Source organism: Bison bison, unplaced genomic scaffold (genome assembly GCF_000754665.1).
Source record: "Bison bison bison isolate TAMUID 2011002044 unplaced genomic scaffold, Bison_UMD1.0 scf7180017864263, whole genome shotgun sequence".
Lineage (NCBI taxonomy): Eukaryota > Metazoa > Chordata > Mammalia > Artiodactyla > Bovidae > Bison > Bison bison.
Window position 1 is genome coordinate 1,627,895 of NW_011494835.1, and position 13,501 is coordinate 1,641,395.

Below are 13,501 nucleotides of genomic sequence, written 5' to 3' on the forward strand. Positions count from 1 at the left end.
AGTCAAGGCTTTGGCATAGTCAATGAAGCAGAAATAGATATTTTTCTGGAACTCTCTTGATTTTTCCATGATCCAGCAGATATTGGCAATTTGATCTCTGGTTCCTCTGCCTTTTCTAAAACCAGCTTGAACACCTGGAAGTTCACGGTTCACGTATTGCTGAAGCCTGGCTTGAAGAATTTTGAGCATTACTTTACTAGCGTGTGAGATGAGTGCAATTGTGCGGTAGTTTGAGCATTCTTTGGCATTGCCTTTCTTTGGGATTGGAATGAAAACTGACCTTTTCCAGTCCTGTGGCCACTGCTGAGTTTTCCAAATTTGCAATAGGGACAGATTAATATACACAAGAATACATGCTGTGTGATTTCATTTATATAAAATACAAACCGGGCCAAACAGTGCATGGTAATATAAGTCAGAAGAGTGGTTACCTTTGGAGGACTGTAATCTGGAAATTATAGTTCCCTAACAGGGAACCACAAAAGGCTTATATCTAGATCTGGGTGGTGGTAACTCAGATGCATATATGTGCAAATATTCATTGAGATATACACTTCAGATAGATGCATTTTACTGCATATAATCTTATAAGCTACACTTCAATTTTAAAAGTTTAAAAATGAGGGGGATTAAAAAATTAAAATAGGGGACTGATCAGAGAAATGCAAATCAAAACCATAATAAGTTATCACTTCATATCCATTAGGACAGCCATAATAAAAAGACAGATTGAGGAAATTGGAGCCCTCAATCATAATTAATGAGAATGTAAAATAGTGCAACCACTTCAGAAAACAGACTGGCAGTTCTTCAAAAGGTTAGCATAGAGTTAGCTTATGATCCAGAAATTCCACTCCTAGGTATGCACCCAAGAGAAGTGGAAACATATATCTATTAAGAACTTGAATGTTCATAGCAGCATTATTCATGATAGCCAAAAGGTACAAATAACCCAATTGTTCACCAACTGATGAATGGATACATAAAATGTGATATACCCATAGAATGTAATATTTGGCAATAAAAAGAATTAAGTTGTAAAACACATCTGCAACATGGACAAAACTTGAAAACATTATACTAAGTGAAAGAAGCCAATCACAAAGAACCACATGTTGTAAAATTCTCCTTATACCAAATGTCCAGAATAAGTATATCTGTTGAGACAGAAAGGAGATTTGTGGTTGTCTGGGACTGGGGAGGCTAGGGGAAAAGTGGAGTCACTGCTAATGGCACAGTTTCTTTGGGGGGTGATGACCATTTTCTAAAATTGTGGTGATGGCTGCATGATTCTTGTGAATCTACAAAAAATCATTGAATCGTTATATTTTAAACAGGTGGAGTATATAGTATGTGAATTATATCTCAATAAAGTTGTTACCAAAAAATATTGTACAAGTATGCAGTAGACATATAAAGATGTAGAAGAAATGACGAGGCTATGTACTGACATGGATGTTAAACACAAGTTGCAGAAGGGTACTACAGTTTGCTAGTTTGTGTAAGAAATAAAACACATATTTGCATTTATTAGACTTTTAATGGCACAATAAAAATAAACTAATATCAATGGGGGTGAGAGCAGGAGATGAGGTGGTTTGGAGTCAGAATGGGTGTGAGGCTGCTTATACATTTTTATATAGCTTTTTCTCTTGAGCCAAGTAAATGTAGCACCTATTTATCCAACTTAATTCAGAGGATAAGTTAAAAGTTAATTATACAATATATTTTTCTCCAAATGTCCATTAGATATCTAACCAGCTGAAAGATAAGTAATACACTTGAAAGGCCAGGTAACAAAGCTAATTTTTTTTAAGTTGATATTAGGGTGTAAATATCTTTCTTCTTCTTCAGAAAATGATTATAAAATTATACCCTAATGGAAAGTTAAGATATATAGGTATAGATATATATTTTTCGTACTACTATATCTATGTTTTATATACACATGCATGCTCAGTCGCTTCCGTCATGTCCGAGGCTTTGTGATCCCATGGACTGTAACCCACCAGGGTCCCCTGACCATGGGATTTTCCCCACAAGAATATGGGAGTGGATTGATCACCATTTACTCCTCCAGGAGGTCTTCCTGACCCAGGGGTGGAACCCACTTCTGCACTGCAGGCGGCTTCTTTACTGCTGAGCCACCAAGAAGCCCTGTTTTAGATATATGCACATATATATGCACATATTTCTCTCTCTCTCACACACACACACACATACACACACACACATCAGGCTTCTATTCCTCAGAGAAACACAAAAGCAAAACAAAGACTGGTTTGACAGATATCCTATTTCTGTCACTACACTGAGATGGCCTTATTTTTGGATCCATGTCTTAGTCGTGGTTAACATTTAGAAACTGTTGAATAGGAAGATAATACAAAATATAAATTGATAAGCTTCAAGATCGCATCAGGCAGATGGAGCTACTTTGGCTCTGCCAACAAAGGGAGCCAAGCTGAAAGATGTTCGGTGTTTGAAAAGGAATCTCCAAAAAGAACTCCGTGTGTGTAAGTCACAGTAAACCCGCACCAGGAAACTTGCTTTTAGCTTCCTGTGGGGAAGAGGGATAAGGAGCAGAACACTCTCTGCCTGGCTTCAGTTAAAACGGACACCACACACATGCACACCACACTCAAGCACGCTATGAGCAGGCTGTTTTGCACGGCGTGGTTTCTGACAGATCGTGCTGCTGTGCTTACCGGCACCGTGGTGGTGTGAACCCGCTGGGCCACGATCATCAGGTCCCTGAGCAGGGTGACGAAACTGCACAGACAATTGAGGAGGATCTTCCGCGCGGCCAGATTGAACACCTGGAGCTCTTCCACCAGCTGGGCATTGAGGGCCTCATATTCCCTTTTGGCCAAGTCTGACTCATCCGCCGCCGCCCGCTGCAAGTAGCTGTTATAGTCCAGCAGTTTGTCATAGCGTTTCTGGATTAGCTTCTGAGGCCCTGGGAACAGGGACAGCAGGGCTGACAGGGGCGTCAGGACGAGCTTCTGCAAATGAGCTGCCTGCCAAAAGAGCAGAACAACGCCATCACGGAGTGAACACCCGATACCAAGCCCGGAGCTGTTAGCAACAGGCTTACTTCCTCTTTGCTGGAGCACAAAGGAAGGCAGAAAAGTACCCAGCCAAGTTCGAAGAGCAAGGGATCATGTTGTGTTTCTTTCTTTTTTTTTTTTGTCTAGCTAAACCTGTGCAAGGACCTAAAATAGCAACTCTAGACTCTAACGTTGGAACTGAAGAGAGAACAGGAAGAAGAATACAAAAGTTGAAACTTGCACACCCAAACTACGCTCCAGTCTTCTCTCCACAACCACTGGCTTTGTCAGTGGGGTCATCTCCCTCCACACTTTCCCCTTCCCCTTCTTTCTAATCTCAGAGCCAAGTGGAGCTCCTCCCGAATATAGCATTGCAGGTAATCTCCACCTTGGACTACCAAACCTGTATTATTAATAATGCACATATCATTCGCCTCCTTTGCTAGCAATAAAAGGAGGACAGTTGGTCTTAGGAGAGGCTGTGTCTGTTCCTCCCACACCTGCAACGCCCACCCCTTCCCTGTCTACCCTGCTGGTTAAATTTGGTAGTGCAATTGTATCCTCTATACAGAGAGTACCCCCTTATTACAGGTATTTTGTTCCTGTTACGGAAATGGCTAGATAGTTATTGCTTCCTCTTTAAATACCTTGCAAGATTAAGCTGATGCTGATCCTGTGTCCTAAATTGTTCTATTTGTGGGTCTGAGGCATTGAAAATGAACACTGAATCACTGTTTAGCTCCATGCCAGCACCCGAGCAGTCTAGATTTAATTTCCTTTGTTTCCTCTTGCCTCCCCTCTGTTCTAAGTCTCCTATGTTTGCTAACTACCCAATATTTCCCTTTATTATATAGGCTTGGGTGTCATGATTAGGCTATAGCAATTTGGAAAAAGATTTCTCTTTTGTACCCTGAAAGATGTTCTAGTGAATCAACATCTGAGTAGCTGCTGCTGCTGCTGCTAAGTCGCTTCAGTTGTGTCTGACTCTGTGCGACCCCAGAGACGGCAGCCTACCAGGCTCTGCCGTCCCTGAGATTCTCCAGGCAAGAACACTGGAGTGGGTTGCCATTTCCTTCTCCAATGCATAAAGTGAAAAGTGAAAGTGAAGTCGCTCAGTCGTGTCCGACTCTTCGCGACCCCATGGACTGCAGCCTACCAGGCTCCTCCGTCCATGGGATTTTCCAGGCAAGAATACTGGAGTGGGGTGCCATCACCTTCTCCGTCTGAGCAGCAGTTTGTATTAAATAACTTATGTGATCCCTGGTAGGGCTTCCCAGGTGATGCTAGTGGTAAAGAGCCTGCCTGCCAGTGCAGGAGACTTGGGTTAGATCCCTGGGTTGGGAAGATACCCTGGAGAAGGACATGGCAACCCACTCCAGTATCCTTGCTTGGAGAATCCCATGCACAGAGGAGAGTTGGACATGACTGAACGACTTAGCACACACTCATGAACTCTGGTAACTTTGTCTGAACTCATGGGAACTGGAGAAGAGGAGGGAAACCAATCTCATATTGGTGCCAGCAATAGCCAGCACAGATTAAATTTGATATCTAGCTTATAAAATAATCAATATACACCTTCAGATTATTTAATGAGTCTGTCAACTAAGCAAAGAATCTGTTTACTGTTCTGGGATGAATTACTGTGTTTGTGACATAGTTGAATGAATAATCTAATTACAATGCTCAGTCACTCAGCCATGTGCGACTCTTTGTGACCCCATGGACTATATCCTGCCAGGCCCCTCTGTCCATGGAATTTTCCAGGCAAGAATACTGGAATGGGTTGTCATTTCCTACTCCACTAATTACAATATTAGAATATAGTTACAATATATATGTTCTGTGACCCACAGACATGAACCAGTTCATCTGTACATAGGAATTATGATTGGAACAGATAAGAATCAGATTTTATTCTCATATTTTGTGCTATACAAAATGTGTAGATAGATATTCTCATGGTTAGATAAAAATAATTGCTCTGCCTTTAGATAGATTTGAGTGCTTAATATTTGATTTTTTAAAAGAGAGTTCAATACACTTTGTTCATACAAAGGTACTTTTATATTGAGCTTTCTAATTTAGCCTAATTTATCATCCTGTGGTTTTATGCAAGGTAGGGAAGGATACCTTATCTCTTCATTCTGTCAGGTTCTGGAGCATGCTTGATGATGGGGAAGCTATATACTATGGTCTTACAGGGTGTTCAATAAATATTTATCACCTTAATGAGTCAGAATTAAACCAGAGAGCAAACCCATGAGGACTTTTCTAAAATGTGCTCACTGTAATTAAGTCCAGAAAACATATAAAGAACTAGGCACATTTTTTCCATTTAACATGTTATAAAAACCCTCTCCTTTCTCCTTGCCTCTCCCAGCCCCTTCCTTCCTCCCATCCATCTAATCTACCATGTTAGTTTCAGATGTAATCATGACTTTCCATTACCCAGTGCCAGGAAAGCTAGATGTCTCTGGGTATTTTTCTACTGGAGTGGGTGCTGTATCACTTCCCAGGATTCGAAAATATGAGATGGCAGACATTTACTGGGGTTCAGAGCCTGGTAGGAAAGCTAAATATCCTCCAATACAAAGGCCACTCAGTGAAGATTCATCTGACCCCAAATGCCAATAATACCAATACAAAAATAATGTCATTTTCAAGGACCTTCAGGATGATGGAGGAGTCTATTATATCTTTTATATAATACTTGAAATATTATTATGAAATAATAATACCTATCTAGCCCAAGATACTAAATTAAAATAAATATTACTCAGACTAGTTTGCTGCCCAAATACTTTCTTGCCTCAAGCATGTTTTTAATGATTCCCAATTTATGCTTTATAATTCTGTATATTTTATATAATTCTTAGGAAACAAATATTTTACCACAGAACAGAAGATCTATGACTCTTAAATAAAAGCCCCTTGTGAACAGAAAGGTCTTACTTGGCTTCACTGGTAGCTCAGCTGGTACAGAATCCTCCTACAATGCAGGAGATGCCTAGTTGATTCCCAGTCAGGAAGATCTCCTGGAGAAGGAATAGGCTACCCACTCCAGTATTCTTGGGCTTCCCTGGTGACTCAGATGGTAAAGAATCTGCCTGCAATGTGGGAGACCTGGGTTCAATCCCTGGGTTGGGAAGATCCCCTGGAGAAGAGAACAGCTACCCACTCCAGTGTTCGGGTCTGGAGAATTCCATGGACAGAGCAGCCGGGCAGGCTACAGTCCATGGGCTCGTAAAGAGTTGGATACAACTGAGCGACTATTACTCTCTTACATTCCAGTGTATAGTATGTTAATAAAAGTCATCCTCACAGAATATCTTCACTCCTCCTGTAAAAACTCTAGGCATTTCCAGAGATTCCTCTAAGAAAATCACAGCTTCCTAACTTAATAAATCCCTAATATACCATTTGCAGACTTAAACTAAATGTTGATTTTAAAAGCTGCACAGACACTGGATATCCTACAAACACAGTCTGGAGCCCTCTTAAATTCTGATTATAATAAAAGCCTCACAAATCCACTTCAAAATATTTAATGATTTAAAAAACTCCTGTTTAAATCTACTAATTTTCACATTAGTATTTGCTTTAGTGCACGTTTTATTTTTAGTTCCAAAGAAGTAAATGAAAAGCAGCTTTTCTTCTCACCCTACTATTTCCATTTGCATTCATCTGTGAATATAAATAACTTACAAAGTCTTCAGAGGGATTTGGGGCATTACTTGGAGACTCTGAATAGCTGCTCTCCTCCTCATCTTTGTTGTGTGAAATCTCCTGGAGCTCCATCATGCTCTGCAGAGCTAAAGGCATGGCATCCTGGAAGCCAAGAGCAAAGTTACCAAAAGTGCAAAGTTCTGAAGTGAGTACAAGGAAGTGCATCCTAAATCTGCACTTCATCAATATAACTGGTACCACCGAGAGAAAAAGACAAAGGGAAGGAAAAATTCTGTAAACACTTTGCACAGTCACGTTACTTGTAATGACCTATATCCTTACTTTTCCCTTTGTCGCTTTCTCATATTGCTCCGTTGGTACGATGCCCTTTTTTATTAAGTAGAATCCATCTTAAACCCCCTTGTTGGCTATTTTTAATCATTCAATTCTTATAGATCTCTTATTTAAAAAATCACTCCTTTTTGATTTATGTCATCAGTTTTCCTTGATGAATTTAATCTTCTCTTTGAGAGAAGATGATCACACTTTTGTTGAATCAGTTAGTGGAAATAGAAGACTTTTCTGTAGATGTTCTCAGGAGGCACTGACTTCTTGAAAAGTGTATCAGGCACAGGGTTTCCACTGCTCTCTGGATGTTATAACTATGGTTTGATTTTCCTTTCACAGAAATCAGGGCTTTAGGAAGAGATTAGCAAATCTGACTGCAAAATCAGGTCTTGCATCAGTTAATAAAAAAAAAAAGAATATGGCTTGTTGGTTATGTAACGTAGAACCTTGTCTCCAAATCACTATGCTTGTCAGCTTAATCTTCTGTTGGTATGATCGTCTATTAAAGCATGCAAACATCTTCCAAAACATATCCAAGAGAAAAACTAGAAAATAGGAAGGGACCATTTATTAACTAGGACTTCCTAAGTGGCTCAGTGGTAAAGAATCCACCTACCAGGGCAAGAGATGTGAGTTTGATCCCTGGGTGGGAAAGATCCCCTGGAAAAGGATCAGAACTGTAAAGGGGGTGTTACAAATTACCAGTTATAAAATAAATAGAGGTATTTGGTTTGTCTTAAAATTGCGTGATCATATCTCCATTTTGGGGTTGACTGGGAGGTAGCCTACAGCTAAATTTGAGATGTACATGTGGGTTTTTGTGGTTTTTATGATCATGGCATCTGGTCCCATCACTTCATGGCAAATAGATGGGGAAACAATGGAAACAGTGAGACTTTCTTTTCTTGGGCTCCAAAATCACTGAAGATGGTGACTGCAGCCATGGAATTAAAAGACACTTGCTCCTTGAAAGAAAAGCTATGGCCAACCTAGACAGCATATTAAAAAGCAGAGACATTACTTTGCTGACAAAGGTCCTCTAGTCAAAGCTGTGGTTTTTCCAGTAGTCACAAATGGACATGAGAGCTGGACCATAAAGAAAGCTGAGTACCAAAAAATTGATGCTTCTGAACTGTGGTTTTGGAGAAGACTCTTGAGAGTCCCTTGGACAGCAAGGAGATCAAACCAGTCAATCCTAAAGGAAATCAACCCTGAATATTCATTAGAAGGACTGATGCTAAAGTTCTAATACTTTGGCCACCTGATGAGAAGAACTGACTCATTAGAAGAGACCCTGATGCTGGGAATGATTGAAGGCAGGAGGAGAAGGGGACAACAGAGGATGAGATGGTTGGATGGCATCACCAGCTTGATGGATGTGGGTTTGGGCAGGTTCCAGGAGTTGACAATTAACAAGGAGGCCTGGTGTGTTGCAGTCCATGGAGTCTCAGAGTCAGACACGACTGAGAGACTGAGCTGAACTGAACTTATGGCCTTTATATTATGCACTTTTTACTTTTTAATTTCTCTAGTTTTATTTTTTCCCCTCTTTTGGTTTTCTTTTTTCCCTCAGTCCTAATCTTAAATTTGCAAATATGTGTTTTCAGGCCAGGAAAAACATATGTTGGTATAATCAAATAATGTTTCTACCTCGTCTGCCATTTAGCATATTATAAAGAAACTATGCTAATGGTCCGGCCCCATGTGGCAAGCATGTGAACCATGCTTGTCCCACTGTATGATGACTTAGATTAGGGGAAGGATGGAAGAGGAAGGGGACAGAGAGCAAAATCCAAGTCTTTGTATTTGCTTCCTTCACCAGCACCTTGGAGCCTCCCAAATTTGGTCCAATAGGTGTCATCATATAAATGAATGAACAGTCACATCTACTCCTTATTAAAACCAGAGACATCAAGACCTTCTTGTAGAGAAACATTGAAAAAGACAGTGGTGTCACACCCACCTGTATGTGTTGGAGACAGGATGAAATGTTCTTCACACAGTGCCTCACAGTCTTTTCTAAAGATCGAAATAGCTTTTCTTCTCTGTTAAAGGTATTGTCTTTCACCTAAAATATAGATGAAATTATTTTTATAATTCAGAGGAATCTGGTATTTTTTTTTTTTAAGAAAACCACAAACCATGTTGGCCCAGCATGTTACGAAAAAACTCCTTGTTTAGATGAAAACTTTTCATACTATGCTGACTGTCTTAACACAGTCCTTTCTTTGTCCAGCAATTGATACAACTGATGTTCAATAGTGCAGCAGAGCTGTGTGCTTCACCCAGTCACAATAGATGTGGGATGCTAAACTTCCCTCTAGAGTTTTTAATGGCATGTATTATATGTGTTCTCCTAAATTACACTGCATTTGTAGGTCTATCAGATAATTAATAAAATGTAAAATGAAATTAAAAATTTGATCTATTGAGTAGAATTTATCATTTTGCTGATATGATTCATCCCTATTTATTTCCCAGTGGTTACTTAGAAAATATTCTTAGGGTCTTGGCTAAAGAAATATCATAATTCGTTACCAGCTCAAATTTGAAAGATGATGAATAATCTTAACAAAAACAGTTCCAGTAGTAAAACTCTGCAGAGTTAAGATGGTGCCCACATGTGTTCAGTTTTTTGTTGTCATTGGTATCTTACATGTATACCTGTTAGCATTCAGAAAAATATGCTTTTTATGTGCTTGTGGCAATTTCTAAGAAGACATTATGCTGTTAATGACTAGAAATATATCTTGACATTCAAAATTATACAAAAAAAGATCAGAACCAGCTTTGTATCGGCAAAATCTGTGTGAACACACGCCTGTTTTATGGAATATGGTATGTCTAATCAGTTTGGTACTGGCTAATAACTGAAGTTGTTCTCAGTTCTTACATCCATTAGTTTACCTTAGAACTGAATGCATAGAAAATGGTGACATTTTATTTTAATATTTTTAAGTCCTTTAAAATTATTTATCTGCAAAGCTTTTCTTTTTTTAATTATTATTATTATTATTTTTTTACTTTACAATATTGTATTGGTTTTGCCATACATCAACATGCATCCACCATGCGTGTACACGTGTTCCCCATCCTGAACCCCTCTCCCACCTCCCTTAGCCTCATTCTTTGTAATCTGCACAAAATTCATCACCCTCTACCCTAGGAGCTCTATGCTCTGAGCCAGTTTGAAGCATAATGCTTTATAGATTTCTTTGAAATGTAGTTTTCAAGGACCAACTACTTTACTCTGTGTGTCCTGGCTGGGACCCAGATGATGCTAAAATAAGAGTTTCAAGGATCATGACATGAAAAATATTTCCCAGTTCCACTTCCCTATTTCTGAGCCTTCTCATGCTGTACTATTTTGCTGGATTATGCTGCTGTCCATTTTCTTCTCTGCAAAGTCCTGTTTATTTTTTTTTTAAAGACTTGCTCAACTGTCACCCCTGTTACAACTCCTTCCTCTAATTCCTGTTCTTTCCACTCCAGAAAATTAATTGCACCATCCTATGTGCTCTCACTAGTTAATGATTTAAGCAATTCTCTCCATTGATGGATTGCAAGCATTGGAAAGGAAGTATTTTTTATTAATAATAATAATCTGTAACATTTACTAAACACTAACTATGTTTTCAGACAGTAAAGAGCCTGCCTGCAGTGTGGGAGACCTGGGTTCAATCCCTGCGTTGGGAAGATCCCTTGGAGAAGGAAATGGCAACCATTCTGGTATTCTTGCATGGAGAATCCATGGACTGAGGAGCCTGGTGGGCTATACCATAGGGTTGGAAAGAGTCGAACATGACTGAGTGACTGATACTTTCACTTCACTTTCAAATGTGTTGTAGACACTTATGCTAAAACCTGTCTTCCGTTTTCTCATTTAAGTCTTACACAACCCTATGAAGTAGATACTATGATTACCCCCATTTTAGAGATAAAGAAACAGAAGTTCCAGGAGGTGTGGCAGACATTTTGAACATTCCCCATGTCGACCTTCTACCGATAGAACCTGCCCTTTTAGTTTAAGATGGACACACAGCTGCCCTGGTAGACAGCCCTTCCCAGACTCCCTTGCAGCTGGTTCTGCCCTGGTAACTGGGTTACACGGCAAATTTGGGCAAATAGGATGTGAGCGGAAGTGATGCATTTCATTTCTGAATCTTGGCTTACAACATTGTCCTTGGGACTTTGACTGAAGACATGGCAGTGACCCAGCTTTAATGAGGCAGATGAAGACAATATGTTTAGGGAACAGCACAGCATAAAACTGGGAACTGGGATCCTGGAGGATCTTGTGCAGCACAGCACATCTGGATGACTATAAGAGAGAGAATCTCTCTGTGACCTAATATAAAAAGTTAAAGAAACTTACCCATGTTAATAGGACTAGGATTCCAGCCCAAACTGTCTGAATTTAGAACTCTTTGCATTTGCAATCTCTAACAGTGTTGGGTACAAAGGAGTTCAATATATGTGTGATGAATGGAATAGAATCTTCCTCTTGGGTAACAGTTTTATACCCTAACTCCACCAAATATTTCACTTGAGCTGCTGACAAGTGCAAAATTGACTGATTTGAGATTTATCTTTTCTACAGTCCAGCATATGCAGCTGATTTTCTGATTAACAGTGAAATGCTTCATTGCTGACAGGACATCCTCTCAAAAGATTAATGGGAAAAAATCTAATTAATATCCCTTCAGGCTACTTTAACTACAATTCACTTTAAGTTTGCAATTGGAAAATATCAGAAGTTGATGGCAAATGCATTAAAGACTGGAACAGCTTCTACAGGAGCCTGCCCAGGATTAAGAACTGGATATTGTTCCTCAATAGTATTGTCTTGGATCAGAAGCAACATTCTAAAGAGTAGAGGAGAATTGTTTACATTGCATTTGCACATGTTCATGGAGGCTACGGTCTCTTCTTCAAATGAATTCCCAATTCAATTCTGTTACTATGACCACACGCCATAAATGTCCCAAGCTTCCCATGTTATAGTTCCACATTGAAGAGAGGGAGGCCTGGAATTATCTCCTCTATTCAATGGAAGAAAAGCAAGAAGTAAATACAGGATGATATAAGCCATATGTTGTAAGAATATCCATATTGGGTATGGTAGGGAACGGACAATGCAGCCACAGGAGGAAAAGAGAATGAAGCTTGGAGGTTGATTATACTCACAGGTCCTAGAGAAGTGGTCACCGTATGTCATGCAGGATCACAGGGGAATCAGTGAGATTGCGTCATTTGGCAGGAAGGAGCAAGGGAAAAGTCAAGGCTAGAGTCTTTATTGGAGTTTCTGTGAGAAATCACAGAGAAGGAGCTGGGGCAGGGTAAAATGTTTAGAACTAGCCAGTTTGAATAATTCCAGCAGGCTTTGGGCTATAGAAGTGGTTCTGGTTGCCTGGTACCTGGCCTTGGAATGATCGAGGGCAGAGAAATATTGGTTTCACCTGTGAGATTTAGATAAGGAGATGGTTGTGGCTCTAGACCCAGGATTGGTTGGTCTGCAAATGAAAGAAGCAATTCCAGCTGAGTTCTTTGCCCTCTGTAAGAGTGGGTTAGCCCTACCAGTGGCATTTTCTTTGGCCTGCAAGCTTTTTTAAGATGGCAAAACATCATAAAACACAGGAAGTATAAGATATGATTAATACATTAAGCATAAAGAAGTTTTATCTGCAAGGGAGTAAGAAGTCTGCAGGTTAAAAGATAAATAACAGTATTTTATATGCAAAATAAGATAGTGATGATGATAGCCAATATATTGAATACTTACACATTATGTTAAGTACTTTTTAAAATATGTATCATTTCATTGTGTTAGGTAGTTAGAATAGGAAAAAGGAGTCCAAAATGGCAGTGGCTAAAAGACAAAGAGAGGAAAAAAACCTGCAAATATGGAACAAAAGAAAATCCGAGGACAGGAGTGAGAACCTCAGGTGAAACAAACAGGCCCCCTTCTCAGCCAGCCCAGTTTGCATAGGGCAGGCTCAAGGGGTGGAATAGACAAACATAAAAAAGAGGAATCCAAGACGGATAGATGCCTCTCCTTAGGGCGTCTATCCTTTGGGGTCAGCCTGCCCTCATGCCTTGAGGGTGTACTATCCTTTGCCAAATAAAACTCTGAGCTATAACACTCGTCTGCCATTTCAAATCTTTGCTGCGGCAAGACAGAACCAAGGCCATTACACACTCCCCCAACAATTGAATCCTCACAACCACTTCCTGTATTAGGTCCTACTATAATCCACTACTATAATTTACAGATGGTTACAAGGAGATCCAACCAGTCCATTCTAAAGGAGATCAGCCCTGGGTGTTCTTTGGAAGGAATGATGCTAAAGCTGAAACTCCAGTACTTCGGCCACCTCATGCGAAGAGTTGACTCATTAGAAAAGACTCTGATGCTGGGAGGGATTGGGGGCAGG

At 39.9% G+C, this 13,501-nt stretch overlaps 1 protein-coding gene across 1 annotated transcript in view; it reads right to left on the bottom strand.

Annotated features, from left to right (window-relative positions):
* Positions 1-13,501, bottom strand: part of ARHGEF38 (Rho guanine nucleotide exchange factor (GEF) 38) — a 152,037-nt gene that overhangs the window by 13,604 nt on the left and 124,932 nt on the right. The window contains exons 8-10 of the mRNA XM_010848256.1: positions 9,031-9,135; positions 6,759-6,881; positions 2,709-3,020 (exon numbers count right to left, since the gene is read on the bottom strand). Of these exons, the coding sequence (XP_010846558.1) occupies positions 2,709-3,020; positions 6,759-6,881; positions 9,031-9,135 (540 nt within the window). The remainder of the gene's footprint in view (positions 1-2,708; positions 3,021-6,758; positions 6,882-9,030; positions 9,136-13,501) is intronic.